This window comes from Podarcis tiliguerta (genome assembly GCF_965153285.1).
Source record: "Podarcis tiliguerta genome assembly, chromosome: Z".
Lineage (NCBI taxonomy): Eukaryota > Metazoa > Chordata > Lepidosauria > Squamata > Lacertidae > Podarcis > Podarcis tiliguerta.
This window is the reverse complement of record NC_139553.1, coordinates 32,371,256-32,397,599: the sequence shown is the minus strand read 5'-3', so window position 1 is coordinate 32,397,599 and position 26,344 is coordinate 32,371,256. Positions and strand designations below refer to the sequence as shown.

The window sequence follows — 26,344 nt, the reverse complement described above, 5'->3', positions numbered from 1 at the left end:
GAATGTAGCCTACTGCGATGCTCTATAATTTAAAGTAATATCATCCCCCTTTAAACAGTCATGGCTTCCTCCAAAGAATCATGAGAACTGTGCTAAAGGTGCTGAGAGTTATTAGGATTCCTCTAATCCCCTCACACAGCTACAATTCCCAGAGTTCCCTGGGAAGAGGGATTGATTGTTAAAATACTCTGGGTACTGTAGCTCTGGGAAGGGGCAACACCTCTCAGCAATCTTAACAAATTACAGTTCCCATGATTCTTTGAGGGAAGCCCTTACCGTTTTAAGTGGGGGGTGATACTGCTTTAAATGTATAATGCAGATGGAGCCTCCAAATGTGTACATCGGTCAAAATTGCATACAAACAAAACCAACATGTTTATTAGGAGAAATTTGCACTAAAATGCTGATGAATTTTCACAAATCACAGATCTCTGCAGAAATGTGGAGAACTGAATTTAAGAGTGGAAAAATGAGGAAAGGGGGGAACTGATAAAGGCAGAGCCCTCCATCCCTATCCATCTCTAATTATAGGCCCTAGTTAAGGAGATGGAAATGGTGAGTGATATGAGAAGCAAATGGTAGAGTCCTCCACTACTTTTGTTCTGAGAGAGGGAGCTGTCTACGAGTTTTGGGTTGTGGAACTGTGAATTTCGAAGGTTACCTGTGTTTCGGTTCCTGTATTGTTTTGGTAAATGTGAATCCGGTAGGTTTGCAAACCAAAACAAATTTCTCCTCAATCCCTACCTGTAATGGGCCAGAGCTGCATTCAGACCAGTGGCGGAGATTGTCTCAAAGCTGGGTCCCTTGCAGTTGGCCTCTTCTCTGTGGAGGGAAAGAGAAAACTCTGGTTGGCACCCTTTTCACCCTCCGCAGCGTCATCACCATTGATTGATTTTCATACTCTTCACATGCCACAATAGCTTCTAAGCCATTTACAAGCATAAAATATACTATAAATTCCATACATAATTAAAATAAAAGAATAAAACAACTCTACCAAAATAGTAAAACCACTCAGATTTAATACCATTATTTTTATTATTTATTATTTATTTAATTATTTATTTAATTTCTATACCACCCTATACCCGAAGCATAACAATGAGACAGTTTTTAAAACCCCCAATTAAAATAGATAGGTCATGAAGTTCAAGTTCAGGGGAATGAATGCTTGTCTAAGCAGGTGTACCTTCAATAGCCGGGGGAATGCCACTATAGATGGGGCTTCTCATATTTCAGCAGAGAGGACATTCCACAACACTGGTGCCACCAGTGAAAAGGCCTTCCTCCGTGTTCTCACAATGTGATAATCATCAGACCATGGCAAAACTAGCCTAAATGAAGCATTGCTCAGACTGACCTACGCAACTGGTCTACATAACGGGCGCCAGAGATTTCATTCACAGAACCGGTGGGAACATTCTTTTCCAGCCAGACCAAGTACCGAATCACTGCAATGGCATCTCGTACCTGTGATTGTAATCGTTGTTTAGTATTTCTATCCTGCCTTTCTATAATAAGTACACAGAGAAACTTACAGCAAAATAATAAATAGCCACGTTGCAAATTTATGAGCATGTCCAAAAACACCCTTCTCTCTCTCTCTCTCTCTCTCTCTCTCAAAACCAAATGAAACACATGATTGCAATAAATATTCAAATATCATTTTATCATCATGTCTGTTCCGGAATGCACACATCATTCACAGATGTCCCATTTTGACTGTCTACACCCTGCATCAAGTTTTCATCTGCAGAAGGCACCATAGTTGGCTGGAGCCAGACTATATGGCTGCAACATGGCCTCATGATATAATCTCTACCGGCATCATGTCTAGCCCTGACCAGATACTGGACATGGAGTCCTCAGAAAACAAAACAGAAACCCCATGGGTTGAGAATCTTGGTGAGCAGGCAGGGTCCCTAGAGTTCAATGCTGAAGATCCCCTTGTGGGTCCTCCCCCAAGTTGATACTTGATGAAGAACCCCCGAAACTGTCAAAGATGAGGAGCCACCCTCTCCCGCACCAGTCCTGATGGGTGCCAGCCCCAAAGGCTTCAGGCAACACTGTCCAGACCAGTCATGGGTAAAGGGTCCACTTGCTGTGTTTTAGGAGAACTCCCTTGAGCTTCCACCCAAATCTAAACTCACAAGATCATTGCACCACAACGTTCCACTGCTTTTGCACTCGCGGTGGGCTTACATACATGGGCAGCTCGCAGCATCTCTTGCTCCTTGGCGTTCTTGACTGCTTTGGTGATCATGACAGGAGAGTACTCCTCTACCAAGACTTTTTCCTGTAAGACAGGAAGGAGGCAGCCATGTCAACAGGCCATTCTCAGAGGGGATGCATCTGTTGGCTTACCCTGAAACAGACCAGCTGGAGGCAGGCCTTTGTCATCACTCGCAGAGCATGTTGCGCAGTTCCCCTTTGCTTATGCTGCATTCTATGTGTGGCAGTTCTCACAGCATATCTTAGAGTGCCTGCATGCATGCACGCACGATCATCTCCTGATGTCTGCTGTGTCCCTCAATGAACTCCATTTGAGGCAGGGCTCTGGTCCTGGAGCCTGGTTTCAATCCCAGAGCCCAACATAAAAAACACTTGTGAAGTAACAAACATAAGACATGAGGAAGAGTCCCTCTGGATCAGATGAAAGGTCTATCTAGGTTTAGGGGGATTAGCAAATCTTCCAATTTCAGGCTGCATTCACATGGCATTTTATTTCATTTTCACAACTTTCCCCCTGTTAGTTCTACAAGGCATTGTGGTGAAATACAGTGCAGAAAAAAAGAGACTTCAGTTACACCACCCAGGAAAAAAACCACGCCTCTGCACAGGTAACTTTCTGTGCAAATACATATGCCCTAACCAGAGTGAAAGGAGAGGTGTGCCTAATAATAGCTGTGTGACCTAAAAAGCAAGGCTCGGCAGCTCAGTTGTCATGCACTGCCACCCACTGCAAACATTGTCAGGTGGTGCAGAAACTTTGCAGGATTTAAGACAGCAAACAGCATGCAAAAACCATGCAGGGAGCTTCCTGTGCAGGAAGTTACTAGCTATGTTGGTTATGCTCTCAGAGACAGCATGCTTTGGAATACCAGCTGCTGGAAACTGCATGATGAGAGTGCTCAGGTCTTGCTTGCCGGTTTCCCGCAGGCATCTGGTCGACCACTGAGAACAGAATGCTGGACTAGCCTGATCCAGCAAGCTCTTATGTTTTTAATTGCACAGTGAATGGAGGTGATGTACTATTCGATGCCATGTGAAAACATAACAAAACTTTTGCTTTTAGCAAACAAAAAGGGGTTCCCGTATGGATGGGCCCAGGGTTGACAATACTAAGCTAGTCTGACTTAGTACAAGGCAGAGTCCTATCCTAAGTTTCCAAACCATGAGTGGTGATGATGGCTCACTCTCTATGTTCTTCCTTTTCACCTGGGAAGGGCCATAGGTGAGTGGCAGAGCATCTGCTCTGCAGAGAGACGGTCCCAGGTTCAATCCCTGGCATCTCCACACGGGACTGGGAGTGCCCCCCATCTGAAACCTTGGAGAGCAGCTGCCAGTCAGTGTAAGGTAAGATAAAAGGTAAAGGACCCCTGGACAGTTAAGTCCAGTCAAAGGCGATTATGGGGTTGTGGCGCTCATCTTGCTTTCAGGCTGAGGGAGCCAGCGTTTGTCCACAGACAGCTTTCCAGGTCATGTGGCCAGCATGACAAAACCGCTTCTGGCGTAGTGGGACACCGTGATGGAAACCAGAGCGCACAGGAAATGCTGTTTACCTTCCCACTGCAGTGGTACCTATTTATCTACTTGCACTGGCATGCTTTTGAACTGCTAGGTTGGCAGGAGCTGGGACAGAACAACAGGAGCTCACCCCGTCGTGGGGATTTGAACTGACAACCTTCTGATTGGCAAGACCAAGAGGCTCAGTGGTTTAGATCACAGTGCCACCCACATCCCTGACCAGTCAGTGTAGTAGACCATAGTAAGCTAGATGGACCAATGGTCTGACTCAATGGAAGGCAGATATCTATGCTTCTCCTCCAATTTTTCCAGTGCAGCCTCCTTTCTGATTCAATGGTTCCCCTGTACATGAGTCGCTCCATCTTTCTTACTTACCAGGGGGATTTCTCGATAGAGTCCTAGGGTGGTGTATTCAGTCCCGATCCATATTCGAACGCCATCCTGCTGGGCATACTTTCTCAGACTTGCGCTTGCTTGATCATAGTCCTCCACCTGCACACACAAGGGCCCTGGGCACTGAGAGACCAGCGACTGGGATGCCTCTTTGCTCAGTCGACTCTGGTTCACAAACAAACTAAGGAGGTGTGGAGACAAACCAAGTGAGGTCGGAAGAACAAACAACTGTGTGTTACTTTGTTGATTCACTTTGGCCCCCTCTAACACTATGCATTTAATGTGCTAGTAAACAGTAAAAATCGCTTTAAACCAGGGGTAGGCAACCTAAGGCCCAGGGGCCTGATGCGGCCCAATCGCCTTCTAAATCTGGCCTGCAGATGGTCCAGGAATCAGCATGTTTTTACATGAGTAGACTGTGTCCTTTTATTTAAAATGCATCTCTGGGTTATTTCTGGGGTCTCTCTGGTGTTTTTACAAGTGTAGAATGTGTCCTTTTATTTAAAATGCATCTCTGGGTTATTTGTGGGGCATAGGAATTTGTTCATCCCCCCCCCCAAAAAAAATATAGTCCGGCCCACCACATGGTTCTGAGGGACAGTGGACCGGCCCATGGCTGAAAAAGGTTGCTGACCCCTGCTTTAAACAGTCATGGCCTCCCCTGCCCCAAAGAATCCTGGGAAGGATAGTTTGCTAAGGGCTCTGAGAGCTGTTAGGCTGCCTCTATTTCTCTCACAGAGCTCCAGTTTTCAAAAGTGGTTTCAAAACAGCCCATCCCTCTTCTCAGGGAACTTATGGGAATTTTGTTAACATTGTTTGGCTGGAGAACTGCACCACAGAATTCAGATAGGTGAGAATTTTGAAGGAGGGCTGTGTTTCCTGGAAGAATATGAAGACTGAAAGTGAGAATTTGGTAGCGTTGCCTGTAAATACAAACTGCATAGAATTTCTCCCTCATCCCTAATGCTTAGTCAGGACAAAATGCTGTATTTCTGTTTTGCGGGAGGGGAGGTAAAACAGGAAATGGAGGATAGGAAATGGAGTGTTCTGGAAGAGGGCATGGCTGGCTGGCATGCACCCTGAGGAGAGCATCTCACACTGCAGCCATTTTATTCTGGATCCCACTTGTTTGAACCAGACCCTTGTCTGAGACAGTGAGTAAGTTGCTCAAGTACCTGATATCTGTCTTGGTGAGAAGTGTGTAAGCGTAGAAGACAGGTGTGTAAGGGATGTCATCTCCCCGAAGATTGAAGAGCCCTGTGGAAAGGCAGGAGTTTCTTACAAATTCCATTTCCCCCATTCTACTTCTATTTGCCCGGGAGGCTTTTAAGTGGTTGAAGGAAGCAGGGCAGGGTTATGGGAAGAGTGGCTTGGAGAACGGAGACAGGGTTAGAGTCACGGGGGAAGCAGAGGAGAAGGCCCTGAAGTGAATGTGCGTCGTTCTGAAATCCCTGGAATCTTGCACAGCTCAGATTGGGGTGGTGTGCAAACTATATAAGGGCACATTCAGATGATCTTTTATTATTATTATTATTATTATTAAGCGTTCATTTTGAATTGTTTGCAGGGAGATCAGACCATTGGTGGATATTTATTGTGCATTCATTCTGATTTGTTTGTGGGGAGGTTAAATGACATTGCGCCAAAGGAAATGTTATCAACACGTTCTCCAATCACTTTCCTTACTAAAAAAAGTCTGATCTTTTGGGGAGAAAGAGTTTGACGTGCAAGATCTCCCAATCCACTGTACAATTATAATCGGCAGGGATGTGATTGGTCCATCTAGCTCGGTGTTGTATAAAGTGAATGACAGCAACTCTCTGGGGTTTCACAAAGGGAACTTCCCAGCCCTACCTAAAGAAGCACAGGGCTGAACACGTGACCTTCTGCTTCCAAAGCATCAGAAGCTTTCCTAACAATGCCACTCTCTGAAGCCAGCCCTGATGGGGGTAGCTCAGGAACAGCAAGTGAGGACAACAAAGGGAATGTGTACTGACATAGCTGAGGAGGCTGCAGAAACAGGCAATGTGGAAATATAGAAAGCAAGCTGTGCATTAACTTGATTACAACGGAGCACTCACAGGCGGTTTCCTCGAGACCAGAAAGCAGGACTGCTGTGGGCTTCCTGCCATGATTCTCCATCTGAGTCCGGATAACAGAAATCTTCTCTTGCCAACTGCTCCCTGAAAGAAGAGGAGGTGAGATGCAATGGGAGGTTGTTTGGCACCCACCTGTCCCTTCCCTAACCTTGTGCCTCCATGAGGGCCTCATGCAGGACCATGTGCAGTTAAGAACCAGTTTCGATGGTCCAGAAATGAAGGTATTAGAGGCAGCTGTAAAAACCTGGACAGCATCGGGCTATCAGTGTACAGGGCACATTACGGAGTTACATAAGCAATGGGAAGAGAGATAAACCAAACAGATGAAAATAGGAAATATATACAGAAGAACTTATCTGTCTGATGCCAAGTCAAACCAGGGAATATAAGAACACTGAAGCATGCCAACTTGAGTGTCTTTTCTTGCTTCCCCTAAACTTCATTAATGTTAGAGAAAACTCTAACTCTAGTGTAATGTATGAACATAGGAATAATAATAATAATAAATTTTTATTTATACCCCGCCCTTCCCGGTTCAAAAACCGGGCTCAGGGCAGCTAACAACAAATTTAAAACACTTAATTATAAAAGCAGCATAAAATACAGTATAAAAGCATGGATAACAATAAAATTCAAAATTCAAAAATCAATTTAGGGGAAATAAGCATTAGATAACCCTCAGGGCTGGCTGGCTGAATTGGTCATACGTGGGCCAGCGAGGAGGCCAGGGGAGAATTAGCTGTGGGGTCTCAGAGAAGGTGATCTTCATAAAAGGGGAGGGGGAGAGAAGAGAAGGGAAATAAATGATCAGGCTGAATTCAAATTAAAGGCCAGACAGAATAGCTCTGTCTTACAGGCCCGACAGAAGGAGGTGAAATCCTGAAGGGCCCTAGTCTCATGGGACAGAGCATTCCACCAGGTCGGACCCAGCACTGAAAAGGCCCTGGCCCTGATGGAGGACAGTCTGACTTCCTTAGGGCCTGGGACCTCTAAACTATGATTATTCATGGACCTTAAGGTCCTCTGTGGGGCATACCAGGAATCCATCTTATAGTCATAGCATTGGCCAACTAGCTCAGTGCTGTATACACTGGCTAACAGCAGCTCTCCAGGGTTTCAGGCAGGGGCCAGGGGATATTCTCTGATGTACCTGGAGGTTCTGGGGATTGAACCTAGGACTTTGTTCTGGACAGGAGCTCTGCCACTGAGGTGTGGCACTTCCCCAGGAAGGCTGGCACCAGTCCAAGCATGGCTCAAGAACATACCCACAAAGCTGTCATTGAGTTGGTAGATGGTGTTGGTGGGAGGAGGAGGTCTCTGTGCTCCCCATGCTTGGTCCACCAGGTTGTCCTCTAGGGGAACGAGGATTATATCTGAACCCTCCAGGGCCTGGTTGTAGCTCTCCCAGTTTTCTGCGGAAAGAGGATGTCAAGCAGGTAGATGCGGAAAAATCACCAGTGATTGTAAATATCATTTCCAGAAGAAATTAGTTCCGGTTCACATTGAACAGCAGCCAAGAACGATTACAGAAAAGGAACTAATTTTGTTCCCAAAGGGAATTGATTCCGTTCCAGTTCAGTCCACAGTTAAATTCAGTTTATTCATGTCATCCTTGGTGGTTTTCCCCCAGCCTTCAGTATCTTACAAGTCGTTCTGCTAAATTAGAATATATACTTAAAAGAACATTGAAACACACTATGTAATGTGAGTGGTTGTCCCCCCCCCCCCAACAATTACAATATTTGAACTTAAATAGCAGCATTACAGTCATACCTCGTGTTACGTTTGCTTCACGTTGCGACTTTTCAGGTTATGAATGCAGCAAACTCTGGGTTTACTTCTGGGTTCACCCCATGCGCATGCACAGAAGCGATCTGTGCGCTTCGTGCATGTGCAGAAGCGGACTATCGCACTTCGCGCACATGCGGTAGTGGCACTCTACTTGTGGACTTTTCGGGGTGCGAATGGCACCCCGAAATGGATTGCATTCGTAAGTAGAGGTACCACTGTACTTTTTAGATAGGTAAAAATGTGAAATGCAGTGACCATACTCAAACACAGAGTTAAACACAGTGGTGTCCCATGTATAAAATTATTGAATGAAAATGAAAATTGAATTGAATTTATACAACCTCCCCAAGTTCCGCTGCAGAAGGAACTGAGGGCTTATCTTACTTCTGTTTTCCCCACTGCTTACCCCTAGGAAAACCCACGGTTTAGAGTTGCATTGCAGCAAATGGCAATCAGGTTTCCTGCAGATTGCCATTTGTTCCGATTAATTGCTAAAGAGCATGTTTTCTGGGGGAAGCAGGGCGGGGTGGGGAGCAAAGGTGAAACTGCTCAGACCCATCATGCTTTCTTTGCACTGGACAGGTGGAAGTGGGGACGAGCCATTAATTCACATTCAGTTCACCTGGAAATTATAGCAACTGCTTTCATGCGTTATTCTGATTTTTTAAAAAAGTTAATTAAACTGAATTAGTTCAATCCAGGGACTGAAAATGACTCCATAGCTGCCCACAGGTACAGAGCAGCTTTCCTTGGCCAGGGTCTGTGGGAGAGGGGAAGAGCAAGTCACCTGTAGTAGAGCAGTTACTCTTAGACTCTGGGTGGACTTAGGCCTCTCCGTCCCTCTTAGGTAAAATCGCCCACTGAGCAACTACCCAACTCCTTGTGCTTGGGAGCCCTGCAAGTGAATGCAAGCGAGGGACACTGAGCAACATAATGGGAGGGGTGTCTTTAGCACTAAGCTGAAACTGTGAAGCTCTCTTGTTATTTTTCCTATTGGATGCTGCATGTTGTTTAAGTAATCTTGTTTTATTTATTGTATTATTATGAATCTGTGGTGCAAGACAACCTGAATTCTGGATCGGGTTAGTGTTAGAATTTAATTAAGTTGGGATGCTAGAATCAGGAAATAGGCGCACTCATGTGTGTTTAACATAGATCCATGTGTGTATTTGACCTGCATCCTAATAATTTAATTAGCATATTATGCCGGGCAGACTTCCTGTGTTGTGTATTAGGCACTTCTTAATGCTAGGAAATCAGCATGAGTTGAAAGGTAATGGAGTCGTCTTAATTCCCTTTGAGGTGATGGCCTGAGGATAATGAACCATTAGCATCACGAAAGGGTGGGGCCTCTTCCTGAGGCCGAGAAAATGAAAGCTTGAGAGGAACAGAGTGATGCAAGCTGTCAGGGGAAAGTTAGAGATTACTGATTTGCTGCTGAGCTGCAAGACTGCAACCAAGGGGGAAATAGAAACCTTGTGGTGCTCTAGCTAGGCTTCAGGTTGTATATATGTGTAAATAAACCATGTATCATAAAGACACCATAGTCTCTGCTGTGCCTCGTTTTTCCAAAAGGAAACACAGACCAGAGGCGGAATAAGGGCTGTGCGAGCTGGACCTGTAGTTTGTTAAGGCTGCTGGGAATTGTAGCTCTGTGAGGGGTAAGCTACAGTTCCCAGGATTCCATGTGCTTTAAATGCATAGTGTGGATGTGACGAACAATGCTTCTTACCAATAGAAAAGAGGAAGGGATCCAATCCAATTCTCTCCCCAGCTGAAACTTCTTGAAGAATCCACTGCCCAATAGAGTTGATCCATACTGCAAGAGAAAGGAGAGTGAACACTGGTGAGAAGAAGCTAGCTGCAATTCCATTGGTAACATTGGCCATTGAGTCAACTAATGCCATAGCTCAATGGCAGAGCCAGTAGCACCCAATGTCGTTGGGTGGAACTGCCTCCCTGATGCTGACATCACAGGAGGAGGAGTTTGGATTTGATATCCCGCCTTTCACTCCCTTTAAGGAGTCTCAAAGCGGCTAACATTCTCCTTTCCCTCCTCCCCCACAACAGACACTCTGTGAGATGAGTGGGGCTGAGAGACTTTAAAGAAGTGTGACTGGCCCAAGGTCACCCAGCAGCTGCATGTGGAGGAGCGGAGACGCAAACCCGGTTCACCAGATTACGAGTCCACCGCTCTTAACCACTACACCACACTGGCTCTCACACAGCAGCATATTTGGATGAATCTGGACAGGGCAGCGGGTATGGTTCAAGTGGGTCCAGGATGTGATTAAGGCATCTTTGCAAGTGGTCCTGGCAATTGTCAAAGGGGCAGTGATTTGATCACTCCTGAAAAAGCCCACACTGGACTCATTTGCAGTGACTACTGCCCAGCTACAAACACTCCCTTTTCGGATTTAGGGATTGAGAGGGTAGTGGTGTAACAGCTCCAGGCGCTCTTGGGTGGAACCAATTGTTTTGATTCATTTCAATCTGGGTTCAGTCCTGGTTATGGGACTGGATTGACCTTTGTTGCCCCAACAGATGACTTTTATCAGGAGAAAGATAGGGTGATGCTGTTATTTTTACTTGCACTCTCAGAAGCGTTTGCTGCCACTGTGCATGGTATCCCCCACAGACTAGGGTGGGGGGAAGATGGGTGCAAGAGATGCTGTTTTACAGTGGCTCTGATACCACCTCCAAGGTTGGTTTCAGAGAATAGTCTCAGGTAATTGCCTTCTGGCTCCCTGGCAGCTGTGCCGGGGGCTTCCAAATAGTACCATCTTGCCACCAATGTTATTCAATAACTATATGAAGCAATCATGAGAGACTATGCCAGCCCTGGACCAGTTGCTCTGTGATGGATTTGATAAAGGTCAGCAGACTTGAGTCTGAATCCTAGCAGATGTAGGTGTCACGTGTCAGCGGTTCCTGAGTCTCTGTGCCTGTTTTTCATATATGAATTCGCCTAATTGCTTTTATTCCTGATGTGAATTTATTGTGAATTCATATTGAGATATTTTATGGGCACTGACTAATGAATGAAATTAGTTAATTAGCTATGCAGGTGCCTCATTAAAAAAAGTAGGTGAACAGAGCATAGCTGTTTCACAAGAAATTCACACGGTGGAAGCAGCCCAGGGCTTGTGGTTGGAGTATCTGTCTGACCTGGTCACCCATTTCACACTGAGGTCTCCTAGGACACCTTCTTTAGTCTAGAAGGGCTTGTCTGCTGGCGTGTGGCACCAGAGATGAACAAACCTGTCGATTTCAGTTTCTCATTTTTCCAGTCTTAAGTTCACTTCTCTGCATTTCCACATCTGGGTGCAATATATATATATATATATATATATATATATATATGGTATTCATGAAAATTCACCAGCGTTTTAGTGCAAATATATTCATTTTCACATTTTTGTATGCAAATTTTCACAAAGCAACTTCCCCTAGTACAATGCATTTTTGTATGTTATTTTCACTGATATATGCATTTCTATGCACACTCTGCCCTAGTAGATGCATTTTTCTTCACATTATTTGGCTGGAGGACTCCACTGCAAAATTCAGAAGTGTCAATTGTGAAAGATGGCTGCGTTTCAGTCTGCATATTGTTTCAGGAAAAGCTAATTAAGAAGGTTCACATTTAATTGTGAGCTGAATTGAATTTCTTCCTATCTCTATGCAGCCCTGGTGGCCAGAGGGGGAACTGCACCCCAATACATTTTTATGGTGGGCACTAACTTGATTTCTGCAGCTCCCAGTTGCAATCCATTTGGCGCTCAGCTTGGATCCAGTAGCGACTATCAGTGAAGAGCGCAGCCTTCTGCAAAGTGACCACACCAGTCCCTACAACAAACAAGCAGAACAATTTAATGTGTGTGTATCATGATAAATTCCTAAAATCAGAGTTGCTATGACCTGAGCTTGCTTGAAAACACATTCCTCAGCCCTATTTCCTAGCACTTGCTGGAACTGGTTACTACTTGGTGAAGGAAATATACTCTGTACATGCCTATAAGCTTCTTTACTATGTCTTGGTATCCCAGAGCTAACCAAGGCCTAAATAAAAGGTAAAGGGTAAAGGACCCCTGGACAGTTAAGTCCAGTCAAAGGCGACTATAGGGTTGCAGCGCTCATCTCGCTTTCAGGCCAAGGGAGCCAGCATTTGTCCAAGCTTTCTGGGTCATGTGACCAGCATGACTAAACCGCTTCTGGTGCAAGAAAACACCATGATGGAAACCAGAGCACATGGAAATGCTGTTTACCTTCCTGCTGCAGTGGTACATATTTATCTACTTGCACTGGCATGCTTTTGAACTGCCAGGTTGGCAGGAGCTGGGACACAGCAATGGGAGCTCACCCTGTCACAGGGATTCGAACCACCCGCCTTCTGATCGACAAGTCCAGGAGGCTCAGTGGTTTAGACCCACGTCCTAAATAGGTCATATCCAAACCATACATTTAAAGCACATGTCTTTTCCCAAATAATCCCGGAAACTGTAGTTTATTAAGGGTGCTGGGAACTGTAGCTCTGTGATGATAAACTGCAGTTCCCAGGTTTCATTGCAGGGGGAGAGCCATGTGCTTTAAATGTCCTTTATATGCATGGTGTAGAATGGATGTGGCAATGTGTTTCACAACCGATGTTGTGAGTGCTCTTTCATGTGAAGTGCATCATTCCTGCTTGGCAGGGGGTTGGACTTACTGCTTGGCAGGGGGTTGGACTCGATGACCCTTGTGGTCTCTTCCAACGCTATGATTCTATGATTTATAAATGATGTCAATGAAAAGACGCAGAGAACATGAGCGCCAAGTTTAGACCACATGTGAATCTTTGCCGATGCAAGCTTCACACTCACATTACAGGTGTGAGAAATCAGATATGGTGAATTTCTGCCCTTTGTGTCCCCCTCCCCTTTAATTTTTTTATTTTAAACAAGCAAATACAGTGCCTTGAATATGACACCTCCCAACATCTTTAGAACATTAAATGCAGCTACTTTTCTTATTTGAAAATTCAGAAAATTCATTTATTCCCTGCCTTCCTTCCTTTGCATGTTCATAATGAGTCAATTGACAGCGATCATGCCAAGTATTGTAGTTCAGCAACATCCAGAGAATCAGGCATTCCCTACATATGGCTTAAGGGTTAGCTCTGTTAATGCTAAAGTCAACTAGCCGAGAGGGAAACAGCCAGGCAGGGGTGAATGATCTTTGCTGAGGTAGCACATGCCCTGATTGGCTGTGTAGTTCTGAGGGAATTCTTTTCTCTGTATGTTTGGTTATGTGGATGTTGTGAAGTAATAAAGACAAAATCTCTTTGTTCTTTTCTTCCCAATTTATATACTGTATTGTTCAGCTTTTCTGAGTAATGTGTTATCAGGATTTCATTTCACTCTGGACTCCTGTGTTATAGAAGCGACTTTGCTAACAATAATGTGCTGTTGATATTTCTATGCACATTCCATTAACCTGGCATTCCATTTAGGTGCTGGTTCTAACTCCCAGTGAACAGAAGTCTGTATTAGGCCTAGGCTGGGGATTGGAAACCTGGGACCTAAATATTTCTGAACTACAGAGCTCCTATCCCCCCTAATAACTGACCGTGCTGGCTGGGGCTGATGGGAGCTGAAGGCCAACAACTTGCAAAGGGCCACACGTCCCCCATTTATTGTTCAGGACCTGTGTATCTTAGGGTCCTGGCCAATGTAGACCAGGTAAGTCTGAAAGAGTATTTACCTGACGATCCTGTGAAGCCTGTCATCCAGGATAGCCTCTTGTCCCGTTCACCAATGTATTCACTCTGGGAAACAGAAAAGCCCTCTGAGTGCAGTGAATTGTCTTCACAGAATCATAGATTTGTAGAGTTGGAAGGGACCTCTAGGGCTGTCTAGTCCAACCCCCTGCAATGCACTTAAGTGCAAGAAAGGTTCCCCTTTCTAATAACATACCAGTATATTATCTCCTTTTAAAGGTAAAGGGACCCCTGACCATTAGGTCCAGTCATGACCGACTCTGGGGTTGCGGCGCTCATCTCGCTTTATTGGCCGAGGGAGCCGGCGTACAGCTTCTGGGTCATGCGGCCAGCATGACTAAGCCGCTTCTGATGAACCAGAGCAGCGCAAGGAAATGCCGTTTACCTTCCCGCCAGAGTGGTACCTATTTATCTACTTGCACTTTGATGTGCTTTCGAACTGCTAGGTTGGCAGGAGCAGGGACCGGGCAACGGGAGCTCACCCTGTCACGGGGATTTGAACCGCCGACGTTCTGATTGTCAAGTCCTAGGCTCTGTGGTTTAACCCACAGCGCCACCCACGTCCCTATTATCTCCTCTTAAAAACCCCAAAAGAAAACAGAAAACTTATGCAGATAGGAAATCAAAATTATGTGTCCAGAAAAACAGAATTCTGCAATCTGCATACATTATACAAAGTGTCTAGATATATGCAAATTAGAAGGTAAATGGTAAAGGACCCCTGGACGGTTAAGTCCAGTCAAAGGCGATTATGGGGTTGCAGCGCTCATCTCACTTTCAGGGCAAGGGAGATGGCTTTTGTTCAGACAACTTTCTGGGTCACATGGCCAGCATGACTAAACCGCTTCTGGTGCAACAGAACACAGTGACGGAAACCAGAGTGCATGGAAACACCTTTTCCCTTCCCGCCACAGTGGTATTTATCTACTTGTACTAGTGTGCTTTCAAACTGCTAGGTTGGAGCTGGGACAGAGCAATGGGAACTCATCCCATCGTGGGGATCCGAACCGCTGACCTTCTGATCAGCAAGCCCAAGAGGCTCAGTGATTTAGACCACAGTGCCACCTGCACCTTTACCATATAGAAATAGATTGTTTTGCATAACCTATCCTGCTTCTGCTACTCCTGGGAATCTGTAGCCATATACATGGCAAGGTCTCTTACGAGGCCTTGACACACACTTGCCATCCTATCTTTGTAGCTTCAGGTCTGGAAATGTAGTGTTTCTTTTTGGACAGAACCCAGTCCCTTCCCACCCCTGATAAAGGTGGAACGACTGCACCCTTTGCCTTACCATGTGTGAATCCGTGGCAGGAATGATGTAGGCAGAGACGTTGTGAGACTGCATGTGCAGCCGCAGGGCGCTCAGGCGCTCACTCGTATTGGTGACTGTAGGAGGCAAGTGCTGAAAGCACAAATGGATGATCAGTACAAGGGCAGAAGAAGAAGAAATGGGGGTCAGGGCAGCCATTCACACTCCTCCACTGGCCCCTTCTCAATGTTGCCTCACAGTCTCAGCAAAGCACTGACACTTGGACCTCAGAGGCTGCCAGACTAGGTGCTTCATAGGGCTGGACTACACCTTCGTAGGGATCTGTCAGTTTTCGTTCTCTCGGTTTCTCATTTTTACACGTTTCTGCAGCAATTTGCAATTTATTTATTTTTAAATCCTCATGACAATTCGTCAGCATTGTAGTGCACATTTCTCTGAATATACACATCGTTGTATGCAATTCTACCCAATATGCACACTTTTGTACAGTGGTACCTCGGGTTACAGACGCTTCAGTTTGCAGACGCTTCAGGTTACAGACTCTGCTAACCCAGAAATAGTACCTCAGGTTAAGAACTTTGCTTCAGGATGAGAATAGAAATTGTGTGGTGGTGGCGCGATGGCAGCAGGAGGCCACATTAGCCTCAGGTTAAGAACAGTTTTAGGTTAAGAACAGACCTCAAGAACGAATTAGGTTCTTAACCCGAGGTACCACTGTATTCAGTTTTGAACTAAAATTCACATTTTTGTGATGCCCTTTTTGCATGTTATTTTCATGAGTATATTTATTTTTATGCATGTTTTAACCTAATACATACATTATTATTTTTTAAAAGATGGTTGGAGAACTGCACCACAAAATTCAGATAAGCGCTAATTTCAGAGCACAGCTGTATTTTAAGGTAGGTGTATTGTTTCAGTTAAGTGTGAATTTGATAAAGTTGATTCAAATGCGAACTGAATAGAGTTTCTCTGCCATCCCTAGATGCTAGACATTTTGGGAACGGCGTTCTCCCTCTCTCTCCCCCCCCCCCATGCACACACACACAAACACAAATAATAGATTCCTCAATTTTGAGCAATATTAAGGATCTCACCGGAGGGGTGATTGTACAGTTTCTGATGTCTTCTGAGTCAGAACTTCTTTTCCTGGGGTAACCTGTGATGAGGCCTAAAAAAGAATGAAACACTCCATTCATATTCGAGTAAGAATGTCTGGGTTGTGTATGGGGAGCGGGGGAGGGGATGTATGGCCAAATGCTCGTTCCCCCGTCCTGTTGCAGTTGTTTGCTAAAATGCTAAAGTCCTACTCAGAGACCCATTGAAATTATTGGACCTAAGGCAGTCATGCCTATTATCTCAATTGGGTCCAGTCTGAGTAGGACCCTCATTGGAAGCCAGGGGTTAGATTTATAATTCACTGAGTGCTTGCATGGAATATTTATTTCACATCTCCTCTTGTATCACAGAGGAAATATAGCCTTAAATATCTGGGGAAGGTGAGCAGGGAAGCCAGTCTCCTGCAGGTATCGTGCTTCAGGGAATAGGAAAGTCTCTAAAAGTAAATATGCTGGGGTGGGGGAACCCTCCACATATGTATAGTCTGCTCGGAACATAGAAAGCTGCCTTATATAGAGTCACACCATTGTCCTATCTAGCTCAATATTGTTTACACTGACTGGCAGCAGCTCTCCAGGGTTTCAGGCAGGGGATGTTCCCTATCTGGAGATGCTGGGGGTTGAACCTGAGATCTTCCTGTTTGTGAGGCAGAGGCTCCACCACTTCAGCTTTCCACTCTAGTCTTTTAAGAACCAACCAGTGCTCCTGGTTCTATATCTTTAAACTGGACTTGACGGCCCTTCAAAGAGAGGGCTATCTTCTGGCAACCCTTCAAACAGAGGTCTGTATTGCAAATTAAGACACATTACAACGGGTGGCGCTGTGGGTTAAACCACAGAGCCTAGGACTTGACGATCAGAAGGTCGGCGGTTCGAACCCCCACGACGGGGTGAGCTCCTGTTGCTTGGTCCCTGCTCCTGCCAACCTAGCAGTTCAAAAGCACATCAAAGTGCAAGGAGATAAATAGGTACCGGTCCAGCGGGAAGGTAAACGGCATTTCCGTGCACTGCTCTGGTTCACCAGAAGCGGATTAGTCATGCTGGCCACATGACCCGGAAGCTGCACGCCGGCTCCCTCGGCTAGTAAAGCGAGATGAGCGCCGCAACCCCAGAGTCAGCCACGACTGGACCTAATGATCAGGGGTCCCTTTACCTTTTGCAACCTTTAGACAAGACTTCTGGTGGCTAACTCAGTGGTGGCATATTCACACATGCAAATCATCAGCTGGTCCTGCAGTGATCAACCTGCAAGTGTGAATGAGCCTACCTTTGCAAAAATTTACCAACAAGATACATAAATATTTAAATCTGGAATGTAGGGAACTGCTGTTCTGTGGAGTCAGATCATTGGTCCATCTAGCTCTGTATTTCTTGCACTAGCTGGCAGCAGCTCTCCAGAGTTTCAGGCAGGGAGCACTCCCAGCCCTACCCAGAGAAGCTGGGAACTGAACCTGGGAGCTTCTGCATGCTAAGCAAATGCTCTACCGCCACTGAGCTATGGCTCTTCCCCCTATAGGAGTCCCAATGATCATTTGCCTTTGCTTCTTTGTTGATTTCAGGTGTACTGCACTGATCCTAGTTGCCCAGGCAAACTGTACAAGTTTCCTGAACTTTTTCAAGTTTACTGCCCCTGTTGAGAAGAGGCTGTGCAGAGCTGATCCCGTTGGATTAATGCTACCATTGGTTTCCAGTAGAGAGAGATGACACTTGGCGTGAGAGTGTGTGGTCCGTTCCATTAGCAAGGATGGCAAGAGAGTAATCAGCTCTAGCAATTGGCACCAGATGTGCCACGTTTTCCCTGCTGGCAGCAGGCAGAGGTTTACATCATCGAAGGAGCATGCGGTGCTATACAGTACTTTGGCTCTGTGTTGCAGCCTTAGAAATTCAGCTAGCCATGCTCAGGGCTGAAAGCATATTTAGATAGAGTTAATGGAGCACAGGGAAAATTTGGGGGGGTGGGTCTGCTTTTATTTTTATGCTCCTGTTGGGTTTTCTTTTCAAATTAACAGTCACCTGATGACAGGAAGAAATCAAACAAGGAGAACTATGTCTGTCACTTTTATCTTCACGCCAGGAAAAGTTCCCTTTCCCTAATATGGTCTGCATGCTGAGACACTGTTAAAGGACACATAAATAAGTAGGTACAGTAAACAAAGAAAAATGGTTTGAGATCCTAGGAGTCTTTTTAGGCTCCTGGGCAGTGTTGGCTGGTGCCCATTGGGATTGGGGGGGCAGACAGGAGAGAAGTAAGTGGAGGCAGAGCCAATGACAGGCAGAATCAGCTAATGGTAGTTTGACTATATCTTCCTGTCAGCTTTTGCTGCTTTTAAAATTGCAAAAGCCATGGGGATGGGCAGTGTGTGTGTGTGTGTGTGTCCCTAGAAAAAGAGGTGCAAGGGGGGAAAAGGCCTGGGAATGGGGTAGGGGAGATACCGTATTTTTTGCTCTATAAGACTTACTTTTTCCCTCCTAAAAAGTAAGGGGAAATGTGTGTGCGTCTTGTGGAGCAAATGCAGGCTGTGCAGCTATCCTAGAAGCCAGAACAGCAAGAGGGATCACTGCTTTTGCTGCGCAGGGATCGCTCTTGCTGTTCTGGCTTCTGGGATTCAGAATATTTTTTTCCTTGTTTTCCTCCTCCCAAAATTAGGTGCGTCTTATGGTCTGGTGCGTCTTAAAGAGCGAAAAATACGGTAGTTTGATTCGTACTGTTGTGAGTTTGGAGAGTTAGCCTGCATGATGCCTGCATCCAGTGCTTGCATTGACAGGTGCAATTAATGACAATTCAGTGTCTGTTCTCTGCCGCTGCCCCAAAGGGAACAGCAGCTGATAACAGGGTGGAAGCCCAATGACACAAATCATGGAACATGATAAGCATAGACTGGATGGTTCTTGGCTATGTTTGGCACAATGTAGGATTTGCTGAGCATCCCTCCGGCTTATCATTTTAAGTGCCATAAATTGACTGGAGAATGCCATTGAGCAGTTTACCAGAGTCTGAATTGACGAGGCATCAGAGTTAGCCAGGACTTGAAGCAGGACATTTCTGCTCTTTCTACAGGTTCCCTTTGTGAAGAGTAGGGATGGGTGAATTCTCAGTTTTCTCAGATTCTTCCCCTCCCCCCACTCTTAAATTCAGTTCTCCATATTTCTACACCAGTTTGCACTTTTTTTAAAAAAAGGAAATAAAGCCCTCATGAAAATTCATCAGCATTTTAGTAATGATTTGTCCTAATATACATTTGTTTGTGTGCACAGTTTTGCCTAATATATACATTTGGGTAAAGCACACTCTCCTAATATAATGCATATTGGTGTTTTGTTTTTGCAGTTTGGAAAATGACAGAGAAATGCATTGAAAAGTGTGGTTGAACAAATGATAAATGGGAAGATATGTAAGCTCCCCACAAGCAAATCAGAATGAATGCTTGATCCAGATCGGGGAGAAATTATATTCAGTTCACATTTTAAAGCTAAATTTGCAGTTTCTGAAACAATATGAGAACCGAAACACAGACATCCTTCGAAATTCCCACTTACTAAATTTTGCAATGTAGTTCTCCAACCAGAGTGTTTAACAAAAGAAATAATGTATTAGGAGAAAGTGTGTGTGAAAACAAATACATTAGTGAAAATAACACACAAGAATGCATAGCATTAGAAGAAATTGCTTGCAAAAATATGTACATCGGTCATAGCTACATATGAAAATGTGCTTATGAGAAGAAAAGTTGCACTGATATGCTGAATAATTTCCATGAGTACTTTCCCTGCCCCTAAGTAGCAAACTTCTGCAGAAATGTGTTGAGCTAAATTTAAGAATGACAAAATGTGAACTGAAATTATAAGATCCTCCCATCCCTGATGCTCAATAAATACTATAATCTAACCTCTGTGAAAGCTTTGTGAAAGCAAATCGGGATGAATGCTCAATAAACCAAGGCTTTCCTCATGGCTAGCAGGTGCTGAAGCGGTTGAATGTGCAGGCCCTAAACAATCTGAGGGAAGTGGAATGTCATGGCGAGCTGGATGCTCATGAGAAAAGCAACAAAAATTTGTCAACCTTGTGTGCCAAATCAGCCCAGAAGATCCATTCAGTTCTGCCATACTCACCATGAACATGTGGTCATATGGACTGGCCTGGCCTTTGGGGATGGTTCTGCAGACAAGCCCTCCCTCCTTCTTTTCCACGGTCCCTGTTCCACCAATGTACATACCATGAAGAAGAAAAATCCAGACTGCTATGATGCGGGTAGAGCAGGCCATGTCCTTTTCAGACTGGAGACTCTTCAGCAAGGTAAGGTTTTTGAAGAAAGATTAAAACACCGGCCAGCGCTAGAAGACCTGTGTCTGCCAATACAGATGTGTGCGTCTTGTGGCAGAGTGGCCCAAGAGAGCCCAGATAACTTTCCAGATTGCATCAGTCTCTGTGCTCCAGAGATCAGGTTGTGTTCACCAGATAAAACAAACAGATAATGAGGCACATGATGGGGGTGCAAAGTCCAACTTCCAGGCAGCAGAGGAGTCCTGTTATTTCTTGGAACACTTTCTTGGGATTTTTTTTGCAGTTAAGCAAGACAGCTAGGTCATATTATTCGCCGAATGCTTCAAAGGTCTGAGGGCAAAACCACAAATTATCCTCACAAAGTCCTTTCCCAGTCTTGTGTCTTTTGCTGTTATAATGTGATTCAAGGTGGGGAGGGGTAATTGTAGGTGAAATTGGCAGGTGGGTGGGTGGGTGGGGTGATTAAATACCTCTCTTTCCCACAAATTATTCCCAGCACATACACCTGCCCACCCCACCCCGTCTGTGTGGAATAATGATCTTATTATTCGTGGCATTGTTTATATCTCTGCAATAACCATTTCTCTTCTCATAATCATTTTCTTTCTTAAGTTGTGGACCAGATAATATCATTGCTCTTTTCTGTACATCTCAAACCTTTGTCTTGTTATATGTAATAAGCTAAAATAATTTAACTTGGCAGGATGTCACTACCCTGTGTGTGGTTGTGGTGGTGGTTGTTTTTTTTTTAGTGTGCAGGTGGATACAAAATGTGGAGCTGTAAAAAAAAAAGTTGTTTGGTTGGAAAGCTGATAACGATAATGTCAAGTTTGAAAAAGCAGGGGTCAGACATGTCAGGTTCTGCGCTTATTAAGTACCTATGTGACAGGCAATGTCAGAGATAGCATTTACAGAAATGCTGTTTACAGCATGTACATAAGAGTACAATGTGCTCAGTTTCCATACTTAGGCAAAACTGCCCAAACTATATTAAAACACCTTCTTTTGGGCCAGAAGCTCCTCTTCTCCTTCACCTTCATCTTTGGGCAAGTAATGCTTTTGTTAGTTGCAAATACAGTACTCTTAAAGTACTCTTGTTTTTCTCCCTGTTAAGCTACTTAACAAAGGCAGAGTCGTAAATGAATCTGCTGTTATAGTAGATAAGAACTACTGACTTCTATGGAGAAGGAGCAAATATCGCTTTGTGTTAGTTCAGGTTTCCTTTCCTTTTTAGTGTAGGGAATGTGTGAAACTGCAAAATCTGCTCAGAGTTTTGGAAATTTCAGCCTGAGCTACACCTCCAGGTATGGTTCAACAACATTTGGGATCTGGCTGTCACTTAAGAGCGTAGCAAAAGTTGTTACCTTTGAGAGATACCTTTGTTGAAACCTGATCTTCTTTCTTTTCATATGTAAGGGAAGAAGATAACAATTCACTCCCACCAACTACTCAAATTTGGCTGTGGAGAGGCTATATTAACCATTAACGTCTTAAGAATATGCTTGAAATGACACTACAAACTCAATGATTTCTTTAATTTTGATTTTGGTGGAGATTGTATTATATTACTAGACTTGGACCCAGTTATTTTTTGGAATACAAAAAAAATTATTGCGAAAGAAAAAAAGAAAAACACCCCCTCCCTCAAGGCAGTTCTTTCCCCCTCAAAGGAATTTTTATTTACAGAATGAGCTTAGGAGCATCGGAAGAGAGGACTGAACTTTGCAGGCAAGAAACGGCACCGTCTGAATGGGACTTTGGGGTAAAAGTCCAGGGTCCCACTTAGCTGAATGAACAAAAGCCGCCCCCCCCCCCCCACATTACAGCTCAGCTGTTTATTCTGAAGCACGTGGAGTGAATGCGCTCTCACTCCAAACGCCCATACCCCAATAACTCCAGAATCTAAAATTGCCTAACCGCTGAAGGCAGGAGAAGGGTTAAGCTATTGGGGAAGTCCGTGTTTATCTCAAACAGCAAGTCCTGCCCCAAACCAGAGTACGCAGACTGGTGAAGGTTTCGTCCTATCAGAGTCAATGTACTCTAGCTGAACTGCTCTGTGGTTTCATCTAACACAGATTGCTTAAAACCAAAGTGCAGCAACTTGAAAGGAGCTGAAGATAATAAACAGAGGAAATCGTCCTTTGATGCTGCTGACGTTTAATAGAGAGGAAGTTGATGGTGGTCGGCTTTGCATTTCTCTTGAAAACAGTCAGCCTGAAACCTGGTGGTAAAGGAAGAAATAAATTACAAGGTAGTTTTTTGTTGTTGTTGTTTTAAGCACGAAATCATTATTGAATAAAACACTAGGAAATGTCATTCCAGATAGTGCTGTAATGCAAAAGAGATTGTTCATGAGCTCAAGGGCAGAAAGTTTTGTAGACATTTGTTTAACTAAGGGTGCAATGATGTGAAGGGACACAGGTGGCGCTGTCCCTGTTTAGGGAAGCCTTTAATGTTTGATGTATCACAGTATTTTAATATTCTTTTGGAAGCTGCCCAGAGTGGCTGGGGAAACCCAGCCAGATGACAGGGTGAGCTCCTGTTGCTCAGTCCGAGCTCCTGCCCATCTAGCAGTTCGAAAGCACGTCAAAATGCAAGTAGATAAATAGGTACTGCTCAGGTGGGAAGGTAAATGGTGTTTCCGTGTGCTGCTCTGGTTCACCAGAAGCGGCTTAGTCATGCTGGCCACATGACCTGGAAGCTGTCTGTAGACAAACGCCGGCTCCCTCGGCCTATAGAGCAAGATGAGCACCGCAATCCCAGAGTCATCCACGACTGGACCTAACAGTCAGGGGTACCTTTACCTTTACCTTTACAATGATGTGAATAAATTGTGTCCAAATGTACAATTTGTAAACCACTTTGAGGCTTTATTACAGTAAGAGGTATATGAATCACGTGAAATAAATAGATTTTCTACTCAAGGAAAAATGTTGAGTGTACCCCAGACTCCTGTTATGTTGCATGCTGTGGTGGTGATGGTTATTATTGTCATCATCATTGATTTGTTAAATATTTAATTTAATTATTAGGTATTTATTTCAGAAATTTCTTGCCTGCCCTTAACTATAAAGTCCCAGGATAGGTTAGAAGCACATAATATTAAAATCCAAAAGAAGCAGCAGCAGCATCAATTTAAAGCAAACCAAACAATGGTCTCATCCACACCAGACTTTTAAAGCACTGTTATACCACATTATCAGTTGTGGCTTCCCCCAAAGCATCCTGGGAACTGTAGTTTGCTAAGGGTGCTGAGAGTTGATAGGAGACACCTATTCCCTTCACAGAGCTGGGAAGAGGGATCAGTTGTTAAACTGCTTTGGGAATGTGTTCTCCACACCTGCTATAGACTACCAAGGTGATCCTGGGAGTTCATTTATGCTCTTGGATGGGGTTTGGGGCTGTACCTCCCCAACTTGTGAGGGCTGGGTGTTTTAAAGACGATTCTGCAGTCCAGAGAGCTGGGCCTTAATTCACCCAAATAAAACATTTCAGGAAAGAACCCCAAAAAGTAACTAACTCCAAGCACTGGCAATAATGCAAGGGTTGCTACTTACATTGGGTAAAGAAGTGGAAGAGCTGTTTTCAGGCATCCCCGGGGATGCTGTCACCATGGGAACAGCATCAACAGCCTGGCATTGGTTCTTACAACTGGTACATTTTGCTCCGTTGCCGCCCGCCTCTTTCACTGCTTGTACAGTAGCCGAGAGGGCCAGAGAAACACCTCTGCTTCCCTCCCAGCCGTTTCCAGATTGACTTTCAACAGTAGAGGATTTCACTTGCCATCCATGCCCTTGCTCTGACTCTGCTGTTCAAGAAGGCAGCTGGCAGAGAGTGCCACAATCCGCCTGGGTTATGTAAGTCTAATAAATGCTCTTCAAATTACAGCGGAGACGGCTGTGCCTGCAAGGCATGACTATGAACAGGAGTCTCTCTAGGAAGCAGGAGAGTCAGCTGCTTTCCTTTCCATGGGCTATGCCAAGGCACTTGCCCTCAGCGGGCAGCTGGTGCATCATTTATTTCCTTCTGGGCATGGCAATCCTCACCCGGAGGTGCTGGCAAAAGGCACACCATCACACCTCCTCCCTCCCTCCCTCCCTCCCTCCCTCTATGATCATTGTGGGAAGCCTCTCATGATTTTGCTAACGTGCAGAAATGCACGCACAGATTCCTGGAAAAGCTTCCATTAGCCACTCCCTGATTTCAGCGAGAGTTTTGCTGCCTAAGATAATCTTCCGTCTGCTTCTCCCTTGACTGCTAGTGCTGTGCGAAAGGAGGGCACAATCAAAACCTGCAGGCTGTTCCAGGGGTGTTGTTAGCCCTATGCCAACAACTGCTGCCAACTGCAAGGAGGGTATTTCAATGCCTTTCAGTTTCAACTCCTTAGTGACTCTAAAGAGACACTGTTTTTTTTCTGGTGAACTGTGAGCGGCATCTGTCAGAAGTGACAATCCTGCAGCTGAATCTATCCACAAACACTTGTCCAGAGATGTAATGACAGACCACAGACATTTTGGATTCACATTTCCTTGCTTTCCCTCAGCTTCTGAATATTGTTGCACGCCACCAATCTCTGAGCGGTGCGAGATTTTGGGGATACCCAAGGTTTGTGATTCTTTTTGGAATGAAGCACAGTGGAAACTGTGGTGTCTTTATGATATGTGAGGCTTTATTCGGCTGTGATGGAGGGGTGCAGAACATCAGCACCCCAAAAGGGTCTTGTTTCTCCCAAGTAACAAGCAGAAATAAAACATGGATCTCAAATGCTGATTTGACTCTCTCTCCAACTTGCTGCTTTTCTTCTAGATCACATCACTGCCTACTTTAAACTCCAGCTTTGCCTTTCTAACTACAGTGGTGCCTCGCAAGACGAAATTAATTCGTTCTGCGAGTCTCTTCGTCTAGTGGTTTTTTCGTCTTGCGAAGCAACCCTATTAGCGGATTAGCGGATTAGTGCTATTAGCGGTTTAGCGGCTATTAAAGGCTATTAAAGGCTATTAAAGGCTTAGCGGATTAGCGGATTAGCTGCTAAAAGGCTATTAGCGGTTTAGCGGCTTAGAAAAAGGGGGTGGGGAGCGAAAAAAAATCTCAAGACTTGCAAGACATTTTCGTCTTGCGAAGCAAGCCCATAGGGAAATTCGTCCTGCGAAGCGCATCGAAAAACGGAAAACCCTTTCGTCTAGCGGGTTTTCCGTCTTGCGAGGCATTCGTCTTGCGGGGCACCACTGTATCTCTGAGTTGAGGGAGGAGTATCTCTGAGTTGCCTTTTCATTTTCCCTTTGCTCTCTTAATGGCCCATAACCCAGGAGATCACCTCAATACAGGAAGGTTGCCTGGCATGTATTTTAATACTTGCTGAATCCAGGGTTAGAAGGATATTGCATGCAACCTGCTTCCTCCGTTCTTCTAATGTGCTGCAGCTGCTGCCACCTTGTCACAAAGTCCTGTCCTAGGGAACCACCTAGAACCGTCTTGTGGAATAGTGAGGGCTCTGCTGGGGTTTCTAATGAACTGTTGCTATTGCTGCTGTCCTTGGCTAGGACTCTCTCCCGCCTACCACTGAGCCTTCTTGTATCATCAAGAACGTTCACCCAGTCAAAGGCAAATTCCAAGGGAAATCAATCCCTTACACTGCAGCTTTCCCAGGAAGCCTCTTCCTTGGCTGCCAACACAGACAAGCCAGCCAGCTCAACACTTTTAACTCCTTCCCATTGCTTGCTCAGCTGGTGCGTCACAGTCTCCCGAAAGCATTTGTAAATCTTAACATGCAAAGTGCTTAGGGAATCAGGTACAGCAGAGAGTGAGCAGAACAGGCTTGGGGTAGTCAATGCCTTGTTTCTGAAGAAAGTTCCTTGCCACACTTGGATTTGGAGGATTGTACTT

General features: G+C 44.9%; 1 protein-coding gene across 2 annotated transcripts in view; it reads right to left on the bottom strand.

The window, feature by feature from the left end:
- XPNPEP2 (X-prolyl aminopeptidase 2) overlaps nucleotides 1-20,648 on the bottom strand; it is a 35,321-nt gene extending 14,673 nt beyond the window's left edge. For both annotated transcript variants that reach the window (XR_014507409.1, XM_083424224.1), the window contains exons 1-13: nucleotides 20,394-20,648; nucleotides 16,159-16,232; nucleotides 15,083-15,193; nucleotides 13,773-13,836; nucleotides 11,775-11,879; nucleotides 9,763-9,849; nucleotides 7,505-7,651; nucleotides 6,222-6,323; nucleotides 5,316-5,397; nucleotides 4,123-4,321; nucleotides 2,207-2,296; nucleotides 1,361-1,470; nucleotides 745-822 (exon numbers count right to left, since the gene is read on the bottom strand). Coding sequence is in view for 1 of the 2 variants with exons in the window: in XM_083424224.1 (XP_083280350.1) it covers nucleotides 745-822; nucleotides 1,361-1,470; nucleotides 2,207-2,296; nucleotides 4,123-4,321; nucleotides 5,316-5,397; nucleotides 6,222-6,323; nucleotides 7,505-7,651; nucleotides 9,763-9,849; nucleotides 11,775-11,879; nucleotides 13,773-13,836; nucleotides 15,083-15,193; nucleotides 16,159-16,232; nucleotides 20,394-20,442 (1,298 nt within the window). In the remaining variant the exon portion in view is untranslated. The remainder of the gene's footprint in view (nucleotides 1-744; nucleotides 823-1,360; nucleotides 1,471-2,206; nucleotides 2,297-4,122; nucleotides 4,322-5,315; nucleotides 5,398-6,221; nucleotides 6,324-7,504; nucleotides 7,652-9,762; nucleotides 9,850-11,774; nucleotides 11,880-13,772; nucleotides 13,837-15,082; nucleotides 15,194-16,158; nucleotides 16,233-20,393) is intronic.
- Between the last annotated feature and the right edge of the window lie 5,696 nt (nucleotides 20,649-26,344).